This window comes from Syngnathus typhle, linkage group LG5 (assembly GCF_033458585.1).
Source record: "Syngnathus typhle isolate RoL2023-S1 ecotype Sweden linkage group LG5, RoL_Styp_1.0, whole genome shotgun sequence".
NCBI lineage: Eukaryota > Metazoa > Chordata > Actinopteri > Syngnathiformes > Syngnathidae > Syngnathus > Syngnathus typhle.
Window position 1 is genome coordinate 2,504,059 of NC_083742.1, and position 22,945 is coordinate 2,527,003.

A 22,945-nucleotide genomic window follows, 5' to 3' on the forward strand; every position below is an offset into this window, starting at 1 on the left:
GTACTACCGTGTTGCTGCTGTGTTACCGCCGCGTCTCAGTGACTTTTACCAGGTATGTTTTTTTTTTTGTTTTTTTTTTACTGCCGCGGCACGGGCAGTGTTTGGAAAGAAATGTTAAGGTATTAGGGGTGTAACGATTCATCGATACACATCGATTAATCGATATAATGCTCTACGATTTATTGGCATCGATGCTAAACGTAAACATCGATTTATATCGCCGTGTTCGACCTCGGACATTAGACGCGACTTTATTTTGAAATCCAGTTCATTGTTGCTTGCTTCCTCTTTCTGTCACCCTGTCTTTTTGTTCCACGACTTTGTCGGTCAGTCCTGTTGTCGGTTTTGTTGTACCATGACTAATCTAAGATTTTTTGTACCCATGTATAATGCCAGATTTTAGGACAATAAATTAGTTAAATTTTGCGCACTATACACGGAAAAAAACGGTATGTTATTAAAACTTTAATAAAGCTTTCTGTGTCCAGTCTTTCTTTGTTAATAACTCGCGTCGGGAAGAAATGTTAAGGTATGTTATTAAAACTTTAAAAAAGCTTTCTGTGTCCAGTCTTTCTTGGTTAATAACTCGCGTGCACACTTCCGTGTTGCTGCGGTACTACTGCTGCGTCACAGGCAATGTTTAGAAAGACATGTTAAAGTATATTATTAAAACTTTAAAAAGGCTTTCTGTGAACGGTCTTTCTTTGTAAAAAAACGCGTGTGCACGTGCGTCTTATAGTCCGGTGCGGCTTATATTAGAAAAAAACTAAAATATCCCCCAATTTTAGCTGGTGCGTCTTATAATCCGGTGCGGCTAATAGTCCGGAATTTACGGTAATTATCGCCCATATTCTAATAATCGCCCAGTGTGTGTTAGCGATGACGTAAATAAAAAACATTAATACATCTAATATCGCCCATGCTGCTAAAAATTCCCCCAAAAACGTACGTTTTCCTCCGCCACCGCATGCAGACGTCATTGCGCAAGTTTAAATATGACTGATTTGACAGCACATCGAATGTCCCTTTTAAATTGTTTTTCTCCATAAACTATGAAACAATTACACTCGTCACTCCGCTACAATATCCTCACACAATTCAAGATTCAAGAGTTTATAATTCGCCATGTTTGAGCGTGCCAAACAAGGAATTTGACTTCGGTAAATCACACCCTCTGTTCATATTTAGGTGACTAACAACACTCAGGACATGTGAAAAGTGGCAAATATTCTCAAACATCCCCTGATCCTAAACTCCCAAAAGGGCAAGGAAAAACTCAAAACTCCAGCTAGGGGAAATGAGAAACCTTGAGAAGAGACCACAGATGGGAAGGTCCCTCTTCCAGGATGACCAGGCTGCAATGGATGCAGAGAGGACACATAGTGCAAACAGTGTAGACAAATTCAAAAAAGGTGTGGAGAGCAGAATGTTATTTCACAGTAATGAATCTGAGACTCTAAGAGTGGTGTGAGTTCATCAGAGCAACAGCCTGGGGGAAGAAGCTGTCTCTGTGTCTGCTGGTTTTGGCGTACCGAGCTCTATAACGCCGACCGGAGGGGAGTAGTTCAAACAGACTGCAACCTGGGTGAGAAGGGTCTACAGCAGGGGTGGGCAAACCTTTTGACTCGCAGGCCGAAATGGGTTCTAAATTCGGACCGGAGGGCCGAACCAGGAGCAGATGGACGTAGTGTTTGTGTGAAGTAATATAAGCGACCTGTAAAGGTTATTGCATAAAAGATTTTGGCCTTTAGTAGGTAGTAAAGCATGGATATTCCCAACAAGTTTTTTGAAAACAAATGCATTTACAGCATTAAAAAAATAAATAAAAAAACACTAAAAACCTGCTATTAGTGATTCTCATAAAATACGACACTGTTATTATGAATAACAGTCTCCATCACTTCAGTGCCTGCAGGTCAGATTAATGAAAGACGTTTATCTTATGAGATCACATCAAACGGCAAACATTCTGACCAAATATATCATCATCTTGAAGAATCGGTGAAAGCATACATCCAAATAAAGTAATCAAAACGGCAACACGGTGAAGGGTATCTGAAAATCAGAGCAGAGTTTTAACTCACAAACATCTGGTAACAGAGATGAGGAAACGGGAAACATTTCCTTAAAGTAAGCCTTAAGAACTTTACAGGTTAAGATTAGTCGCAAACAGGTGGTGCATCAATGTCCTTGAGCATCCTGCATTGTTTGAAAATGAGAATGGTCGCTAGTTTCAATCCCTGCTATGTGTACAAATCATATTCAAAATGCATTTTTTTACAACAAACTTGAGAGCCTCCCCTTCATTTTCAGTGTGAACAGTGTTGTTGGTCTCACCTTTTTGCTAGTGCGTCATAGTCTGGAGTAAAATTTGTTGTGGCAATTCTTAGGAGAGATCCGAGGTGTTGGTCCGTTTACCTCGATCTGTGAAGGGTTGATGTTGATGTGGCTGAACGTCACGTTGCGTACGTCGAGCCAAATTGGCCACTCTTTTTTTAAACACTCGGCACTGTGTCCACCTTGCTTTTCCTTGGGCGACTCATTTAAGTAGAAGGAGTCCAGGGAAAGGTTTGTGGGTGGCTTTAGTGTAAAACTGTATTTGAAAGCTCAGCGCGCGAATTACAAGAATGCTGTCATCACAGCCCACGCTCTAAATTCGGGACTGATACAAATAGAGCGCGAGTGCGCCATGTCCGTACTACTGAGTACGTACACGCACTTGTGAGTGTGCACCGAGCTTTCTGACACGGCTTCCGGTCGTAAAGTCGCAGGCAAGCGGTTCCCCATCTACTGGGGAAACGCATTCATTGCAGGCAAAATGACCAAAAACAATGTTTAATAATACAATTTATTCACGGTTGGCGGGCCGGATTAAACGGTCCCGTGGGACGGATGTGGCCCGCGGGCCGTAGTTTGCCCACCCCTGGTCTACAGAGATGCTCCTTGCACGTTTCCTGGTCCTGGACAGGTACAAGTCTTGGATAGATGGGAGGTTGATTCCAATGATCTTTTCTGCAGTCCTTATTGTCCGTTGCAGTCTGTGCTTGTCTTGTTTGGAGGCTGATCCAAACCAGACAGTGATGGAGGTGCAGAAGACAGACTGGATGATGGCAGTATAGAAGGTCTTCAGAAGCTCTCGCGGCAGGTTGAACTTCTTGAGCTGTCTCAGGAAGTACAGCCTCTGCTGGGCCTTCTTCCGGACAGTCTATGTGGCCGGTCCATTTCAGGTCCCGAGAGATTGTGGTTCCCAAAAACTTGAAGGTGTCTGTGGAGAGAATAGTATTACTGCGGATAATGAGGGGTAAAAGTGGTGAACGGTCTCGCCTGAAATCCACTGTCATCTCCACGGTCTTGAGCGGGTTCAGCTCCAGGTGGTTTTGGCTGCACCAGTGGACCAGCCGCTCCACCTCTTGTCTGTACGCAGTCTCATCACCGTCTTGGATCAGTCCGATGAGAGTGGTGTCGTCTGCATACTTCAGGAGCTTCACAGGAGAGTCACCTGAGGAGAAATCATTGGTGTAGAGCAGGGGTGTTCAAACTTTTGTCTGCTTTATTGTCAATCCCTTCATATGTCAAGACACACAAAGAAACCGAAATTCCGTTTCCTCTATCCCACGGTGACGAGACATAGTACACGATAGACATACAAGTAGACGACACAAAATAAAAACAAGAAGGCACGAACAATAAATAATAAATAAATAATATGAGTGATGAATAAATAATAAACAAATAACCCAATAAATAAGAGGAATTCAGGATCCTAACAGCCTGGAGTATGAAGCTGTTGGTGAGTCTGGTGGTGCGGGCAGAGAGCAGAAGATCAAACAAATCACTCACAATCGTGGTCGTCTTACGGCTGAGATGGGAGGTGTAAATGTCTTTCAAGGAGGGGAGTGAAGCACCAATAATCTTACCAGCCGTGTTCACTATGCGCTGCAGGGCCCTCATGTTGTAGTCAGTGCAGCTACCACCCCAAACAGCAATACAGCTGGAGAGGACGCTCTCAATGGCGCCGCGGTAAAATGTAGTCATGACGGCCGGAGGAGCGCTCGCTCGCCTGAGTTTCCGCAGGAATTACGGATGCCGCTGGGCCTTCTTCGCCAGTGACGCGGTGTTGGTGGACCAGGAGAGATCCTCACTGATGTGCACCCCCAGGAACCTGGCGCTGCTCACTCTCTACACCATAGCACCGTTGATGGTCACCGGCACCTTCCGGAAGTCAACAACAATCTCCTTGGTCTTGTCGACGTTCAGCAGGAGGTTGTTGTCCCTGCACCACGTGGTCAGAAGGTCAACCCCCAACCTGTAATGAGTCTCGTCTCCCTTGGTGACCCACCAGAGTCGTGTCGTCACCAAACTTCACAATGCGGTTGTCGCTGTAGGTTGCAGTGCAGTCATGCGTCAGCAGGGCGAAGAGCAGCGGACTGAGCACACAGCCTTGGGGGGCCCCCGTGCTCAGTGTGATGCTGGCGGAGATTTTGTCGCCAACACGTACCACCTGTGGCCTCTGACAAAGGAAGTCCAGTAGCCAGTTGCAGAGGTAGGTATTGAGGCCCAGCTTGTCGAGTTTGCTGATGAGACGTTGTGCCTCAATGGTGTTGAAGGCAGAACTGAAGTCCACAAACAGCAATCTCACTTACGAGTCCCTTCTCTCCAGGTGGGTGAGGGCAGAGTGGAGGGCAGAGCCGATGGCATCCTCAGAGGACCGTTTGGCACGGTACGCAAACTGGAAGGGGTCCATGGTGGGGGGGAGAACGGATCGGATGTGCTCCATGACAAGCCGCTCAAAGCACTTCATGATGATGGGCGTAAGTCCCACAGGGCGGTAGTCATTGAAGCAGGACGGAGCAGGTTTCTTCGGCACAGGTACGATGGTGGCAGCCTTGAAACACGACGGAACGATGGCCTGCTGCAGGGAAATGTTAAAGATGTCCGTGAAGACACCCGTCAGCTCCCCAGCGCAGTCCTTCAGCGCTCGACCCGGGATGTTGTCAGGGCCCGCCGCCTTACGGACGTTGACAGCGGCAAGCGCCCTCCTCACGCTGTCGGCAGAGAGGCACAGGGGCAGCTCGTGTGAAGGGGGAGTGGCCTTAAGCGGGCAAGTGCTGTTCTGAGGGTCAAAGCGACCAAAGAAGCGGTTAAGGTCATTGAGCAGACGGATGTCGCCTTCACAGCTCTGCGGCGCGGGCTTGTAGTCTGTGATGGTCTGAATGACCTGCCAAAGGCTCTGTGCGTCCCTCCTGTCCTTAAAGTGGGCGGTAATTTTGCAAGAGCACGCCCTCTTTGATTTCTTGATGCCCCGGGACAGGTCGGCCCTCGCAGTCCTCAAGCCAGCCTCATTTCCCGCTCTAAAGGCTTTGTCCCTGGCCCTCAGCAGCCTGAAGACAGCCCCTGTCAGCCATGGCTTCCGGTTAGCCCGAGTGACGATGGATTTTGAGTGAGTCACATTATCAATGCACTTTGTGATGTAGGATGCAACAGAGTCAGTATACTCCTCAATGTCTGTCCGATCGTCGCAAGTGGCAGCCCTCCTAAACATGTCCCAGTCAGTAGTGCCAAAGCAGTCACGAAGTGCATCAGAGGCACCCTCAGGCCACACCCGTACCCGCTTGCGAACCGGTCTGGATGCTCTCACCATTTGTCTGTATGCGGGCAAAAGCATAACAGTGATATGCTCAGAAAGTCCAAGATGGGGGAGGGGGGCGGCTTTGAAGGCTTCTTTATGCGAAGAGTAGACCAGGTCTAGGAAGCTGTCGCCACGTGTCGGAAAATTAACATGCTGGTGAAGCCTCGGAAAAACAGACTTCAGGTTAGCATGATTAAAATCCCCGGCAAAGATGGTGAAACCGTCAGGGTGCGCTGTCTGTTTTTCACTGACAGCCTCGTACAGTTCACTAAGAGCCGCGATCCTGTCGCCTTTGATGTTGGAAATTTTGCAAGGAGGGCCAGATTTAGTAACATGAAGGGGTGCAGCCATTTCTAGTGACTGGCTTGATTTCATTTGTGTGGCGGGCTCCATCTAGGGTTGAAACCGAGAAGTGCAACAGAGTTGAGCTCAAGCTTCTTGTGCGGGCCATATTCAACTATGTTTTCAGAATTTGCTGCGGGCCAATAAAAACTGCGGCCCGCGGGCCGTAGTTTAGACACCCCTGGTGTGGAGAGAGAAGAGCAGTGGGGAGAGGACGCACCCCTGAGGGACTCCAGTATTGGTGGTCCGGGTGTCAGATGTGATGCCCCCCAGCCTCACACGCTGTCTCCTGTTGGTCAGGAAGCTGGTGATCCACTGACAGGTGGAGGCATGCTGGATGAACTTCTGTTGGAGTATGTCAGGAGCGATGGTGTTGTACGCCGAGCTGAAGTCCACAAACAAGATCCTGGCGTACGTTCCTGGGGTGTCCAGGTGGTGCAGGATGTAGTGCAGTCCCATGTTGACCGCATCATCCACTGACCTGTTTGCCCGGTAGGCAAACTGGAGGGGGTCAAGCAGGGGGCCCGTGATATCCTTCAGGTGGTGCAGCACTAACCTCTCGAAAGATTTCATGACCACAGATATCAGTGCGACAGGTCTGTAGTCATTCAAACCTGTGATGGCGGGCTTCTTGGCCACTGGAACAATGGTGGAGCTCTTGAAGCACAAGGGCACCTCACACAGCTCCAGAGAATGGTTGAAGATCCGTGCAAAGGTGGGCGCCAGCTGCTCAGCGCAGACTTTCAAGCAGGAAGGTGACATGCCGTCTGGGCCCGGTGCCTTCCTGGTCTTTTGTCTCCGAAACATCTGGCGCACTTCCTCCTCGCGGATCTGGAGTGCGGGCGCGGCCTCTGCAGGAGAGAGAGTGGGTGACAACGATGATAGAGGTGTGGACAGAGCAGTTGTGGGGAGAGGTGAGTATGTAGATTGTGCTGCAGGAAGTCCCGTTGTGTGGGAGGACCGATCAAACCTGCAGTAGAACCTGTTTAGCTGGTTAGCAAGCCTTGGGCTCTCCACAGGACGGGGGGGTCGTTTCTTGTAGCCCGTGATGCTCTTCAGCTCCGTGATAATTACGTTATCGGGGTGTGCGCTCGAACAAGACGATCGCGATAACATGACATGCGCAACATGTGATGTGGGACGGTAACGTGTCACATCGATCGAGCGTCAATTGACGCACCCCGCTGTTAGAGGTAGATCAAAATAGCCGTTGTTCTAGTGTTAAGAACACCAGTGAGATGCAGGTATTGCATACTACAGAAGGAATATAAACATTTCGCCCATTTCAGTGCCCCTTGGCGATCGGACAAAAAGTGTTCTCTATTAATCGCCCACCCCCCATTGGACAAAAACCTCTAATTATCGGCCTGGGCGATAATTAGAATATATACGGTAAATCTCCGGAGATCAGCAGCAGCGCTTCAGAGTGCTACGTCTTCAGGTCAGCAATCGCTACTCCCGTGTCAGCACGCGGAGGAACGTAAACAAGAACAGCAATGGCTTGTCCGAAGTCACCGGCCAGATAATAAGGACGCAGGCTCACCGCCAAAATTCAATGTCCCTGCAGTAGATGGAAGTCTTGATGCACACATGCCCAGGGTGGCACCACCTAACATTCACAAAGAGAGCGAGACCACCACCTTTACTCTTCCCACAGGCTTTGATATCTGTTGGCTCGGATCATGCTGAAGCCCAACGCTAGTATTTGGTATTTGTTAGCCACGTCTAACAGGAAATAAAAATTACCATAATTTTCGGACTATAAGTCGCGTTTTTTTTCATAGTTTGGGTGGGGGGGCGACTTGTACTCAGGAGCGACTTATATGTTTGTTTGTTTTCAAAAAAAAAAAAAAAAAGTGAAACCGCCATAAACGAAACCGCAATGTAGCAAGGGATTACTGTAATTTGAATTTCAAGTGACGACAGCAGCGCAACGTCGCGTCAGCAGCAGCTCGTCGAGTCAATCTTTGTCCTTTATGTAAACAACCGCCGCGCTGCTGACGCAGCGTTGCAACAACACGTGAGCAACAACAGGCTAAACGATAGCTATGCTAACGTGACATAAACACAAACTAAGAGCTGAGAACGGCCCTGACGTAAAACTCTAAATCAGGGGTGTCAAACTCCTTTCCTCGGGGGCCGGATCCCTCCATGTTTTCCAAGTTTCCCTTGTTAAACACACCTGATTCAAATGTCCAGTTCGTCCTCACTTTCAGCAGGAGCCTGATTAATTGAATCAGGTGTGTTTAACGAGGGAAACTTGGAAAACATGTAGGGATTCGGCCCCCGAGGACTGGATCCTCACACCCCTGCTCTAAATCATTAAATCCATCGATCAAATTCCTCGTCCTTTGTCAACATCGCCGCGCGTGCGCCCTGATGTCAGCCTCGTCGTTATTCCACAGATCTACTATATAACTATATTGTAGCATTAACAAAGTTCAAGGAAGGACGTGGGTTTGGTAAACGGCTCTCTATTTAACAAAACAAACTTACAGGCGTGTGGTGAAAGACAGCTCGGTAGAGTAGGACCAGGCGTGCGTAAAAGCATTGCCCGAGCCTCATCCACCGCCCCTGGACGAGTCGATCTTTGTCCTTTATGTAAACAACCGCCAAGCTGCTGACGCAACGTTGCGCTGCTGACGCGCGACCGCGACGTTGCGCTGCTGACGCGCGACCGCGACGTTGCGCTGCTGACGCGCGACCGCGACGTTGCGCTGCTGACGCGCGACCGCGACGTTGCGTCGCGCTGCTGACGGCAGCATGCCCATTTCCCGTGACTCACTCAAGATGGTGGACAGGTCTGCATGTCGTCAACCAGCTAAAGCGATCATCTAGTGCAGGGGTCCCCAAACTTTTTCCTGTGAGGGCCACATAACCTTTCCCTTCTCTGATGGCGGGCCGGTGGCAGTTTGTAACAGAAAAAGTGTGACGATCGTAGGGGAGCTTAAAAAAATTATTGTTTTCCAGAAAGCCACACATAACCAAATAACGGTTATTTAATAACCCTTTCCAGGTTCTTTACAGAAAAAAAGTCAGGAAACAAATAATAACACTATTAATGAAATAAATAATAACTAAACCCTCTCTGAGTTCTTCACAGAAAAAACAGGAAATAAATAACTAAATAACTCTCTCTGGGTTCTTCATAGAAAAAAAAACATGGAACATTAACTTTCTGTTGTGCCATGCACAATCTTAACAGATAAAAGTTCAGCTCAGTTGTCAGAGCAGAACCTCTCTGACACATATGAGCAGTCTCTTAAAGTTCTTGTGTTCCTTCCTTATAATCCTTTTGTAGGTTCCAGTAGGCTTGTAGACACTGCTGTCTTTTTTGTTAAAGTTTGATAGTGCGTCATAGTCTGGAGTAAAATTTGTTGTGGCAATTCTTAGGCGAGATGCGAGGTGTTGGTCCGTTTACCTCGATCTGTGACGGGTAGATGTTGACGTTCATGTGGCTGAACGTCACGTCGCGTACGTCGAGCCAAATTGGCAACTCTTTTAAACGCTCGGCACTGCTTTACTTGGGCGACATTTTAACGGAAGGATTCCAGGGGAAGGTTTGTGGGTGGCTTTAGCGCAAAACTGCATCTGAAAGCTCAGCGCGCAAATTACAAGAATGCTGTCGTCACAGCCCACGCTCTAAATTCGGGACTGATACAAATAGAGCGCGAGTGCGCCATGTCCGTACACGCACTTGTGAGTGTGCACCGAGCTTTCTGACACGGCTTCCGGTAGTAAATGCGCAGGCGAGCGCTTCCCCATCTACTGGGGAAACGCAGTCATTGCAGGCAAAATGAGCAAAAAAAAAAAAAAAGTTTAATAATACAATTTATTCAGGGTTGGCGGGCCAGATTAAACGGTCCCGCGGGCCGTATCCGGCCCGCGGGCCGTAGTTTGGTGACCCCTGATCTAGTGTTTCTATGTATCTCTATGAAGCCAAATCCCAAAGTAGTAGTAGAAGAAGAAGGCGAGGCTGACGTCAGGGCGCACGCGCGGCGATGTTGACAAAGGACGAGGAATTTGATCGATGGATTTAATGATTTAGAGTGCACAGATGGTTTGATAACATTATTGCTTAAATAATAGTTATTTCATATATAATTTATATATCGTTATATGGGCCTGTGGAATATTTTGAAGTGCAAGAGCCGTCAGGGGCGCGCACGCATTGTTGACAAAGGACGATTGATGGATTTAATGAATTGGAGTGACGCAGATGGTTTTATTAACGTGTTATTTATGTAATAGTTTTCTGAATAACTCAGAATTTTACGTCAGGGCCGTTCTCAGCTCTTAGTTTGTGTTTATGTCACGTTAGCATAGCTATCATTTAGCCTGTTGTTGCTCGTTCATGACTGTTCTTGGTGTTGGATTTTGTCGAATAAATTGCCCCCCAAAATGCGACTTATACTCCGGAGCGACTTATATATGTTTTTTTTCGCTTTTTTGGGCATTTTATGGCTGGTGCGACTTATACTCCGGTGCAACTTTTAGTCCGAAAATTACGGTCTTTTCAACAGCAACATTAGTACTTTAAGTTTTTTTTCAGACGTCTTTTCCTCGCTGGGCTCCGGCATGTTCTGGTTTGCGTGTATGCGGTTTGTGTTGGTGTTTCCACCCAATTTACAACCACTGACGCAACAAGCGTTCCCTGTCTGACTACAATGGAATAACCTGGCAATGAAATATGAATGGAGGCTTTTATAGCAGCATAATATTGATTTAGAAGATCAATACTTAACAAGTGGGCATCGACAATTGATCGGGTGAAGAAATATTACAACATAGCGCCATAACGATATATTGGTTCACTGCTACTTGCTCCTACTTGATCACTCCTTGGGCCTTAATGATAATAATCATGGAAAGGCCCATGATTGTTCTATCACAGAGGGATGTGCAAAGTACACCATTTTGAACTACAGCAGCTGTTAGCTTTCTAATGTTTATTGCGTTGTTTCCTGTAGGTTGATTTAGCGGTTCACAAGAAGAAGGTAGAAGAAGTGGAGAATTGGCTGAAACTCCACACAGAACCAACACAGGTATCACTTTATGTTCTCATTCTCAGTTATAGAGCAAGGTAGGAGCCTTTCTTGAGCCTGCGTCATCTAGCTGCTCGTGTCCCACAGACTCATTTTTTATGGCGGAAATCCTCTGATTACATGAAAAATGTTTCAACAACTCGGGATGATCTTCTTTTCCTGAATTTTTTAAACACAAGCGTTGTGCGAACAAAGGTTTTGGGACAGAACATATTGTACAACTATGGCTTAGTAAAAGAACTTTGAAGTCACATCTTACCTGGCCCGGGAGCCAATGCTAGTTGGCTAGTCCTTGTGAGCAGTCTCGCTGCAGCATTTTGTACCAACTGTAGACCTTCAATACTAGACTTAGAAAGACCAGGGAACAATACATTACAGTAATCAAGGCGCAACGTAAAAAAATAGATGTATAATATACCGTTTTTTTCCGTGTATAATGCGCCCCCATGTATAATACGCACCCTAAAAATGGCATGTTGATGCTGGAAAAAAGCCTGTACCCATGTATAATACGCACCCAATTTTTCTTTTTTTTTAAAAAATGTTTTTCTTTTTTTTTTTTAAGTCCCAATGATCGTCACACACGCAAGGAGGCAATGGGTCCCATTTTTATAGTCTTTGGTATGGTCTTAACTAGGCTGGATGTATTTTATTTTTTTTGCCGTTGATTTCTCCGACTGCCCGTAAAGGACCAACCGCGATCAGTGCGGACATGTGAAAAAGGCAGCTCTGTATGGGAGAGACGTTGAAGAGGAATAAAAACACCCTTGGAAACCAAAACTTGCCCCTCGTCGTGACTCGGAGCCGCAACAAATGTTTCGGATTTGTGCAGGGTACATTGTGACAGCAAACGAGCAGGTGATCGAGCAAGCGTTTGATACGGGAGCATTGCGTTCGTATGGAGCGTGTTTGAAGTGAACAGCAGAGACAAAAGGAACAAGGCAAAGTGTTGTGAAATAAAATATTACCTGTAATACGCATTTTGTTATTTGCTGATTGTATTAAACTATCACATTCATCGCTCATTAGTGAATAGCTGACGTGTCTTGCGCATCCGTTCTGCGCAGCTGACCCATAGTGCGCATGCGCAGTTATACTGCCTCGGTATGACGTCCGGTCTGCGATGGAGATTAAAAAACAAACAATATTTGACAATAACACACCATCAAGGATTGCACCATCGCATCAAACGATGTGTCGTCAATTATGAATTTTACTGACTAAGTGTGTTGGGCAGGATGGCTGAATGCGATGCGCGATTGACAACAAACAAGAAGAAAGATGATTTCAAGTTTTATTTCGAGGGAGATTTGTCGTGTCTCGTCCCCAGTTTTGCTATGTGTCTAGGTTGCCATAGTTTCTGTTTGCGTCGCCCCTCCCTTCCTGTGTCACCTCAATCAATGTAACGTGTTTTGTATTTAAGCCCTGTCTGCCCCTCGCTCACCGTCGGATCATTGCATGTGTTACTGTCATGATTTCTGTTCCTGTCTTTGGTAATGTCACCCTGTCTTTTTGTTCCACGACTTTGTCGGTCAGTCCTGTTGTTAGTTTTGTTGTACCATGATTTTCTTAAAAAATAAAAATAAAAAAAATAAATATTACAAAAAAAAAAAAAAAAAAAAAAATTGTACCCATGTATAATGCGTACCCCAGATTTTAGGACAATAAATTAGTTAAATTTTGCGCATTATACACGGAAAAAAACGGTATATAAATATTTATTATCTGAGGAAATTAATATGTTTTTCATGCAGAAAAACAAGAAGACTCTAGAGTCTATTATCATCTAAATAAATTACTCGCAGTTCACACTGAAGGCAAAAGGGATAGTGAACAGGCTCCGTAAAGATGCCTCAAGGAAAAGAAAGCATTTGCCTCAGTGCTCAGACGCAGTGCTGTGTGTATTAGGATTGGGGGCTCCGGAAGGCCTCCGCAAGGTTTCTTTTTTTCTCTAGATTCGGCATGCATGTAAACCAGACGCACACAAGGACCAAACAGGAAGTCAGACATCAGCATGTCAGGTTGATCCAGTATATTTAAAAATAAAACATTTCTGCAATATTTTTTATTCATTAAAAACATTATGTATCTACAAAATAGAGACCTCCCATTTCAGAGAACACAATGATGTTGAACATATGAATAAAATTGTGAAATATGTTTAAATACATTAAGCAATTACCGTAATTCTCGGAAACTCAGGCGAGCGAGCGCCCCTCCGGCCGTCATGACTACAGTTTACCGCGGCACCATTGAGAGCGTCCTCTCCAGCTGTATTGCTGTTTGGGGTGGCGGCTGCACTGACTACAACTTGAAGGCCCTGCAGCGCATAGTGAACACGGCTGGTAAGATTATTGGCGCTTCGCTCCCCTCCTTGAAGGACATTTACGCCTCCCATCTCACCCGCAAGGCGACCACGATTGTGAGTGATGTGAGTCACCCCGCTCACTCTTTGTTCGAGCTTCTGCCCTCTGGGAAGAGGTACAGAAGCCTGCGCTCCCGCACCACCAGACTCTCAAACAGCTTCATACTCCAGGCTGTCAGGATCCTGAACTCGCTTCCCCGTTCTGCGTAGCGTCCTGTACTTTTACTGTCTGTATGCACACTGGCTTTTATTCGTTGTGTTACCTATTTATTTATTATTTATTGTTACTCTTATTATTTATTGTTTGTGCCTTCTTGTTTTTTATATTGCGTCGGTTACTTGTATGTCTATCGTGTAATATGTCTTGTCACCGTGGGATAGGGAAAACGTAATTTCGATCTCTGTGTGTCTCGGCATGTGAAGATGTTGACAATGAAGCAGACTTTGACTTTTGACTTTGATAAGTCGCACATTTTTTCATACTTTGGGTGGGGGGGCGACTTATACTGAGGAGCGACTTATATGTGAATTTTTTCAAAAATTTTCAAAAAAAAGTGAAACCGCGATGTAGGAAGCGCGGCGGTTGTTTACATAAAGGACAACAATTCGATCATGGGATGACGAAGATGACGAAGGGCCCCACGTACTACCGGCATCATTAGCGGCTTTGTTTGTAAGTGACACGGAGGACGAAGAGTTTGGAGGATTTATTGATTTGGAGTGAAAAAGAAGGTTTGAAAAACTATTATGGCTTTTACGCACGCCCGGTCCTACTCTACGGTGCTCTCTTTCACTTCCGTGGATGGAAGTCGGGGGCCGGCGCTCGGCCGGGTGGCTGTCCGAGGACGGTGTATGGGGCTCGGACATGGCTTTTACGCACGCCCGGTCCTACTCTACGAAGCTCTCTTTCAGCTCCGTGAATGGAAGTCGGGAGCCGGTGCTCGGCCGGGTGGCTCTCCGGGGACGGTGGATGGGGCTCGGACATGGCTTTTACGCACGCCCAGTCCTATTCTATGGAGCTCTCTTCCACCTCCGTGGCTGGAAGTGCCACCTCAAGGGATGGAAGTCCACGCCGCCACACGCCTGGAAGTCAACGCCTGTGCTTGGGGCCGTGTTGCGGTGAACTATTTATGTTATAGTTACTTGATATATTTTATTTCGTTTAGCAACTTGTAGTATCTGGTTTTATTGTTACAGTTCAGTAGTTGTTGGCTCGTTGAACTTTACAGTTCAGTAGTTGTTGGCTTGTTGAACTCTTGTTTTGTTAAATAAAGAGCCGTTTACCAAATCCACGTCTTTCCTTGTACTTTGTTAACGCTACAATATAGTTATATCCTAGATCTGTGGAATAACGATGAGGCTGACATCAGGGCGCACACGCGGCGTTGTTGACAAAGGACGAGGAATTTGATCGATGGATTGAATGATTTGGAGTGACACAGATGGTTTGATAATATTATTGCTTATATAATGGTTATTTGATATATAATTTATGTATCAACATATGGGCCTGTGGAATATTTTGAAGTGCAAGCGGCACGCACCCATTGTTGACATAAAGGACGATCGATAGATTTAATGAATTGGAGTGGCACAGATGGTTTTATAAACATGTTATGTATGTAATAGTTATATGAATAATTCTGAATGTTACGTCAGGCCCGTTCTCAGCTCTTTGTTTGTGTTTACGTCACGTTAGCTTACCTATCGTTTAGCCTGTTGTTCGTTCATGTCTGTTCTTGATGTTGGATTTTGTCGAATAAATGTCTCCCAAAATGCGACTTATACTCCGGAGCAACTTATATATGTTTTTTTTCACGTTATTGTGCATTTTATGGCTAATGCGACCTATATTCCAGAGCGACTTTTAGTCCGAGAAATACGGTAATAAATATGAATAAAAACACATTAAACATGACAAAATGACACTATTTAAACACATATTGTTTAAATCCATGGTTGATGAGCCAAAGTCCTAGAAATAATGTCCAAAAAGCGTATCAATGTGAATGAAAGTACAGTTTTTTTCCGTGTATAGTGCGCAAAATTTAACTAATTTATTGTCCTAAAATCTAGGGTGCGCATTATACATGGGTACAAATTTTTTTTAATTTTTTTATTTTTTATTTTTATTTTTAAAGAAAGTCATGGTACAACAAAACCAACAACAGGAATGACCGACAAAGTCGTGGAACAAAAAGACAGGGTGACATTACCAAAGACAGGAACAGAAACCACATCATGACAGTAACACATGCAATGATCCGACGGTGAGCGAGGGGCAGACAGGACTTAAATACAAAACACGTTACATCGATTGAGGTGACACAGGAAGAGAGGGGCGACGCGAACAGAAACTATGGCAACCTAGACACATAGCAAAACTGGGGACGAGACATGACAAATCTCCCCCGAAATAAAACTTGAAATCACCTTATTTCTTGTTTGTTGTCAATCGCGCATCGCATTCAGCCATCCTGGCCAACACACTTAGTCAGTAAAATTCATAATTGACGACACATCGTTTGATGCGATGGTGCAATCCTTGATGGTGTGTTATTGTCAAATATTATTTGTTTATTAATCTCCATCGCGGACCGGACGTCATACGGAGGCCGCCATTACAGATGCGCAGAACGGATGCGCAAGACACGTCAGCTATATTAAGAGCGAGAGTTGATTTCTTCCTATTAGTTTCAATTCACAGTTTAATTAGCAGTTTCAATCAGCAAATAACAAAATGCGTATTACAGATAATATTTCATTTCACAACACTTTGCCTTGTTCCTTTGGTCTCTGCTGTTCATCCTAAAACACAAAGGCGCTCTTTAAGCAATGCGACAGTGAGCGCCGGGCGCGCTGCGGTTGCGCGACCGTACCAAATTAAGCTTCCTGCGCAGTGCGCACTGAGGTCCACTTAAATTTTAGAAAGTACATCAGGACTTTAAAAATATCTTCTAAATTTCAGCGACGGCTCTGTCACAATAATGCGACCTGCGCGGTGCAGTTGGGCGGTCGGCGGCGCGCTACGGTTGAGCGTTCTCTCTCGCACTCTCTCTCTCGCTCGCTCTCGCACACGCGCACACGCGCACACGCAAACCGGATATCATACGGAGGCCGCCATTACAGATGCGCAGAACGGATGCGCAAGACACGTCAGCTATATAAAGAGCGAGAGTTCAGTTCTCTACCTAAATCCGTATTACAGGTAATATTTTATTTCACAACACTTTGCCTTGTTCCTTTCTTCTCTGCTGTTCACTTCAAACACGCTCCATGCGACCGCAATGCTCTCGTATCAGACGCTTGCTCGATCACCTGCTCGTTTGCTGTCTGTCACAATGTACCCTACACAAATCCGAAACATTTGTTGCGGCTCGGAGTCACGACGAGGGGCAAGTTTTGGTTTCCAAGGGTGTTTTTATTCCTCTTCAACGTCTCTCCCATACAGAGCCGCCTTTTTCACGTCCGCACGCCTTTTTCAAATGTGCGCACGGAGCGCGGTGGTGCGTTTACGGGCAGTCGGAGAAGTCAACGCCAACAAAAAAAATTACATCCAGCCTAGTTAAGACCATACCAAAGACTATAAAAATGGGACCCATTGCCTCCCTGCGTGTGTGACGATCATTGGGACTTAAAAAAAAAAAAATAATTAAAAATTCATAAAAATTGGGTGGGTATTATACATGGGTACAGGCTTTTTTCCAGCATCAGCATGCCATTTTTAGGGTGCGTATTATACATAGGGGCGCACTATACACGGAAAAAAACGGTAAAGTGTGGCCGTTGTTTACAAGTAGATCTGTATATACACGGTTCTTATTGAGTGAACTCAACTCTTCAGCATGAAGGGTTAATCTTGTGGTCGCGCAGGTGCAGATTTCCGGACACATAAAGCTCACGCACCCCACTCTGTGTGAATAGCAATCTTTAAGTATGCTGTACAGACACCATTAGTATCTTTACTGCTCTCAGTGTGAACTCTGTGTTAGTAATGACCCTGGATACTGTTCTTCCACTGAAGGGAGATGTGAAATTAGGTTGCATATTATTGGTCAACGTTAGATTAAAGCATATATACCCATATAGATTAAAGTAAATTTAAATAGATACAAATAAAATCTGTATGGGTAGTAAATAAAACAAAAGGAAAACATAATATAGTTCTTTTGCAATCTTATTTGATTAATAATTATATTACTTCTTCTGTGGAAAATCCATCTTTAAGAAATTACTTGCCTTTCTTTTTAATTTAACGTTGTAAATGTTAACAGTAGTCTTATACGTATATTAAATTAACAAATTAATTTCAGTTCATTGTTTTATTCTTTGTAATTCTTTTCTTCTCCGCCCTGTGTTCCCGGGTCTAATAATTAACAGCTGTTTCAAGGAGGCTGTTGCTTCTAATAGTCTGGTGGCAAATCTGGAAAGGTAGGTGAATATGCCCAATATGGTCTCCAGTTTGACTTTGTTGCGCGGGGGAGCCAAGTTTATAGCCTTAAACTTGTTAGGGTCAGGACGGATGCCTGTATGAATCAGAATATCTCGCTATGATATGTAGATGATGATATTGTTGTCATTCGGCTTTATTCCTCCCTCTCGATTTTTCCAAAATGGTGCGCAGGTTTGCATCATACTCTTTTTGGGTGCGACCCCTTAGCTCAGGGGTGGGCAAACTACGGCTCGAGGGCCACATCCGGCCATCGGGACCGGTTAATCCGGCCCGCCAACCCTGAATAAATTGCATTATTAAACATTTTTTTTGGTCATTTTGCCTGCAATGACTGTGTTTCCCCAGTAGATGGGGAACCGCTCGCCTGCGCATTTACTACCGGAAGCCGTGTCAGAAAGCTCGGTGCACACTCACAAGTGCATGTACGTACTCAGTAGTACGGACATGGCGCACTCGCGCTCTATTTGTATCAGTCCCGAATTTAGAGCGTGGGCTGTGACGACAGCATTCTTGTATTTCGCGCGTTGAGCTTTCAGATACAGTTTTACGCTAAAGCCACACACAAACCTTCCCCTGGAATCCTTCTATTAAAATGAGTCGCCCAAGGAAAAGCAAGGTGGACACAGTGCCGAGTGTTTAAAAAAGCGTGCCCAATTTGGCTCGACGTACGCAACGTGACCTTCAGCCACATCAACATCAACCCGTCACAGATTGAGGTAAATGGACGAACACCTCGGATCTCTCCTAAGAATTGCCACAACAAATTTTACTCCAGACTATGACGCACTAGCAAAAAACACTGTTCCCACTGAAAATGAAGGGGAGGCTATCAAGTTTGTTGTAAAAAAATGCATTTTGAATATGATTTGTACACATAGCAGGGATTGAAACTAGCAACCATTCTCATTTTCAAACAGTGCAGGATGCTCAAGGGCATTGATGCACCACCTGTTTGCGACTAATCTTAACCTGTAAAGTTCTTAAAGCTTACTTTAAGGAAGTGTTTCACGTTTCCTCACCTCTGTTACCAGGTGTTTGTGAGTTAAAACTCTGCTCTGATTTTCAGATACCCCTCACCGTGTTGCCGTTTTGATTACTTTATTTGGATGTATGCTTTCACCGATTCTTCAAGATGATATATTTGGTCAGAATGTTTGATGTGATCTCATAAGATAAACATCTTTCATTAATCTGACCTGGAGGCACTGAAGTGATGGAGACTGTTATTCAATAACAGTGTCGTATTTTATGAGAATCACTGATAGCAGTTTTTTCTAGTGATTTTTTTTTTTTTTTTATGCTGTTAATAAATGCATTTGTTTTCAAAAAACTTGTTTGGAATATCCATGCTTTACTACCTACTAAAGGCCAAAATCTTTTATGCAATGACCTTTACAGGTCGCTTATATTACTTCACACAAACACTACGTCCATCTGCTCCTGGTTCGGCCCTCCGGTCCAAATTTAGAACCCAGTTCGGCCCGCGAGTCAAAAGGTTTGCCCACCCCTGCCTTAGCTCCTTGTATTATATTGTTTGCACGCATTCCTATTAGTTTCATAAAATATAAGTTAATTCAACACTTTTTTATTACCGTTTTTTTCCGTGTATAGTGCGCAAAATTTAACTAATTTATTGTCCTAAAATCTGGGGTGCGCATTATACATGGGTACAAAAAAAAAAAAAAAAAAAAAAAATTTTTTTTTTTAATTTTTTTTTTTTTTTCTTTTTTTAAGTCCCAATGATCGTCACACACGCAGGGAGGCAATGGGTCCCATTTTTATAGTCTTTGGTATGGTCTTAACTAGGCTGGATGTAATTTTTTTTTGTTGGCGTTGATTTCTCCGACTGCCCGTAAACGCACCACCGCGCTTCTTGCGCGCACGGGACAGCAAACGAGCAGGTGATCGAGCAAGCGTCTGATACGAGAGCATTGCGGTCGCATGGAGCGTGTTTGAAGTGAACAGCAGAGAAGAAAGGCAAAGTGTTGTGAAATAAAATGCACAGAACGGATGCGCAAGACACGTCAGCTATATAAAGAGCGAGAGTTGTTTTCTTCCTATTAGTTTCAATTCACAGTTTAATTAGCAGTTTCAATCAGCAAATAACAAAATGCGTATTACAGGTAATATTTTATTTCACAACACTTTGCCTTGTTCCTTTGGTCTCTGCTGTTCATCCTAAAACACAAAGGCGCTCTTTAAGCAATGCGACAGTGAGCGCCCGGCGCGCTGCGGTTGCGCGACCGCACCAAATTAAGCTCCCTGCGCAGTGCGCACTGAGGTCCACTTAAATTTTAGAAAGTACATCAGGACTTTCAGCGACGGCTCTGTCACAATAATCGACCAGCCCGGTGCAGTTGGGCGGTCGGCGGCGCGCTACGGTTGAGCGTTCTCTCGCGCGCTCTCTCTCTCGCTCTCTCTCGCTCTCGCACACACGCAAACCGGATATCATACGGAGGCCGCCATTACAGATGCGCAGAACGGATGAGCAAGACACGTCAGCTATATGAAGAGCGAGAGTTCAGTTCTCTACCTAAATCCGTATTACAGGTAATATTTTATTTCACAACACTTTGCCTTGTTCCTTTCTTCTCTGCTGTTCACTTCAAACACGCTCCATGCGCACGGAGCGCGGTGGTGCGTTTACGGGCAGTCGGAGAAATCAACGCCAACAAAAAAAATTACATCCAGCCTAGTTAAGACCATACCAAAGACTATAAAAATGGGACCCATTGCCTCCCTGCGTGTGTGACAATCATTGGGACTTAAAAAAAAAAAAAAAAAAAAAATTAAATTTTTTTTTTTTAAAAATTCATAAAAATTGGGTGCGTATTATACATGGGTACAAGCTTTTTTCCAGCATCAGCATGCCATTTTTAGGGGTGCGTACTATACATGGGGGCGCACTGTACACGGAAAAAAACGGTATTACAAATACACTTTGTGATGAACATTTAGTTGGACAAATAAAAATGTGTGTTGTGATAAGTGCATCATTATAGATAAATCAAAGCTGTATCAAAAATCGTCTTGTAATCAAATCATGGCAATCAATCGCGAGGGCCCCAAAGCTTCCTACACCTACTTTTTGCCTAAAAGATAGACAAATATATGAAATGTAAAGATATATACATACAGTGCCTTGCGAAAGTATTCGGCCCCCTTTAACCTTTTAACATTTTGCCACATTTCAGGCTTCAAACATAAAGATACATTTTTTTATTTTTTTTGTCAAGAATCAACAAGTAGGACACAATCGTGAAGTGGAACGAAATTTATTGAATAATTTAAACTTTTTTAACAAATAAAAAACTGAAAAAAGGGGCGTGCAATATTATTCGGCCCCTTTACTTTCAGTGCAGCAAACTCACTCCAGAAGTTCAGTGAGGATCTTTGAATGATCCAATGTTGTCCTAAATGACTGATGATGATAAATAGAATGCACCTGTGTGTAATCCAGTCTCCGTATAAATGCACCTGCTCTTTGATAGTCTCAGGGTTCTGTTTAAAGCGCAGAGAGAACCATGAAGACAAAGGAACACACCAGGCAGGTCCGAGATACTGTTGTGGAGAAGTTTAAAGCCGGATTTGGATACAAAAAGATCTCCCAAGCTTTAAACATCTGAAGGAGCACTGTGCAAGCAATTATATTGAAATGAAAGGAGTATCAGACCACTGCAAATCTACAAAGACCCGTCCGTCCGTCCAAACTTTCATCTCAAACAAGGAGAAGACTGATCAGAGATGCAGCCAAGAGGCCCATGATCACTCTGGATGAATTGCAGATAACTACAGCTGAGGTGGGAGAGTCTGTCCATAGGACAACAATCAGTCGTGCACTGGCCTTCTGGCCTTTATGGAAGAGTGGCAAGAAGAAAGCCATTTCTCAAAGATATCCATAAAAAGTCTCGTTTAAAGTTTGCCACAAGCCACCTGGGAGACACACCAAACATGTGGAAGAAGGTGCTCTGGTCAGATGAAACCAAAATCAAACTTTTTGGCCACAATGCAAAACAATGTTAGGCGTAAAAGCAACACAGCTCATCACCCTGAACACACCATCCCCACTGTCAAACATGGTGGTGGCAGCATCATGGTTTGGGCCTGCTTTTCCTCAGCAGAGACAGGGAAGATGGCTAAAATTGATGGGAAGATGGATAGAGCCAAATACAGGACCATTCTGGAAGCAAACCTGTTGGAGTCTGCAAAAGACCTGAGACTGGGACGGAGATTTATCTTCCAACAGGACATTGATCCAAAACATAAAGCCAAATCTACACTGGAATGGTTCACAAATAGACGTATCCAGGTGTTAGAATGGCCAAGTCAAAGTCCAGACCTGAATCCAATCGAGAATCTGTGGAAAGAGCTGAAGACTGCTGTTCACAAACACTCTCCATCCAATCTCACTGAGCTCGAGCTGTTTTGCAAGGAAGAATGGGCAAGAATTCCAGTCTCTCGATGTGCAAAACTGATAGAGACATACCCCAAGCGACTTGCAGCTGTAATTGCAGCAAAAGGTGGCGCTACAAAGTATTAGCGCAAGGGGGCCGAATAATATTGCACGCCCCACTTTTCAGTTTATTTGTTAAAAAAGTTTAAATTATCCAATAAATTTTGTTCCACTTCACGATTGTGTCCCACTTGTTGATTCTTGACAAAAAATGAAACTTTTATATCTTTACGTTTGAAGCCTGAAATGTTGCAAAATGTTGAAAGGTTCAAGGTGGCCGAATACTTTCGCAAGGCACTGTACATATATAAGAATAGGACTTTATTCATATAGCATGTTCACAACGTCTTTCGTAATATAACACATTTTAATACAGAAGATGGTGTAACACCTAACAGATTTTTTCCAATGAAAAGGTGTGCCGTGGATGAAAAAAGGTTGCCTTGGGGAAAATAAAAATGATTTTCTTCTGATTGCTTCTTCTAATATTAGAGGTGGAATTTCTTCCTTTTATGAACCTAGTTTTGTCCATTGAGATGATCTGTTGTAAAACCTTTTTGGCAGCCTGGCAGCCTGTCGTAATGTTGGTGGAAGATAGTTGGTCAATAGGGCTTCATTGTAGATGGCATGGAGGAGAGGAAATAGTTCCTCATCTTAA

The 22,945-nt window shown here is 44.5% G+C and overlaps 2 protein-coding genes across 26 annotated transcripts in view; one reads left to right on the forward strand and one right to left on the reverse strand.

Annotated features, from left to right (window-relative positions):
- rad17 (RAD17 checkpoint clamp loader component) overlaps window positions 1-22,945 on the forward strand; it is a 180,642-nt gene that overhangs the window by 23,697 nt on the left and 134,000 nt on the right. For 19 of the 25 annotated variants that reach the window (XR_009714352.1, XR_009714351.1, XR_009714354.1 and 16 more), the window contains one exon: window positions 10,942-11,016. The exons of 4 other annotated variants lie outside the window; for them this stretch is intronic. Coding sequence is in view for 7 of the 21 variants with exons in the window: in XM_061277641.1 (XP_061133625.1) it covers window positions 10,942-11,016 (75 nt within the window). In the remaining 14 variants the exon portion in view is untranslated. Of the gene's footprint in view, window positions 1-4,160; window positions 4,309-4,385; window positions 4,544-4,660; window positions 4,721-10,941; window positions 11,017-22,945 lie in introns of those variants that run through there. 2 more of the 25 variants (XM_061277645.1, XM_061277644.1) reach the window with 2 other exon arrangements.
- LOC133153670 (uncharacterized) lies at window positions 2,861-7,004 on the reverse strand. The gene is made up of 2 exons (XM_061277653.1): window positions 3,918-7,004; window positions 2,861-3,499 (listed from the first exon to the last, which is right to left on the reverse strand). The coding sequence occupies exon 1, from the start codon at window positions 6,020-6,022 to the stop codon at window positions 4,640-4,642; it is 1,383 nt and encodes a 460-aa protein (XP_061133637.1). The 5' UTR covers window positions 6,023-7,004; the 3' UTR covers window positions 2,861-3,499; window positions 3,918-4,639.

What these genes read in the sequence shown, in the direction of transcription:
- LOC133153670 (XM_061277653.1), bottom strand. Translation starts at nt 6,022, where the DNA reads ATGGAGCCCGCCACACAAATGAAATCAAGCCAGTCACTAGAAATGGCT.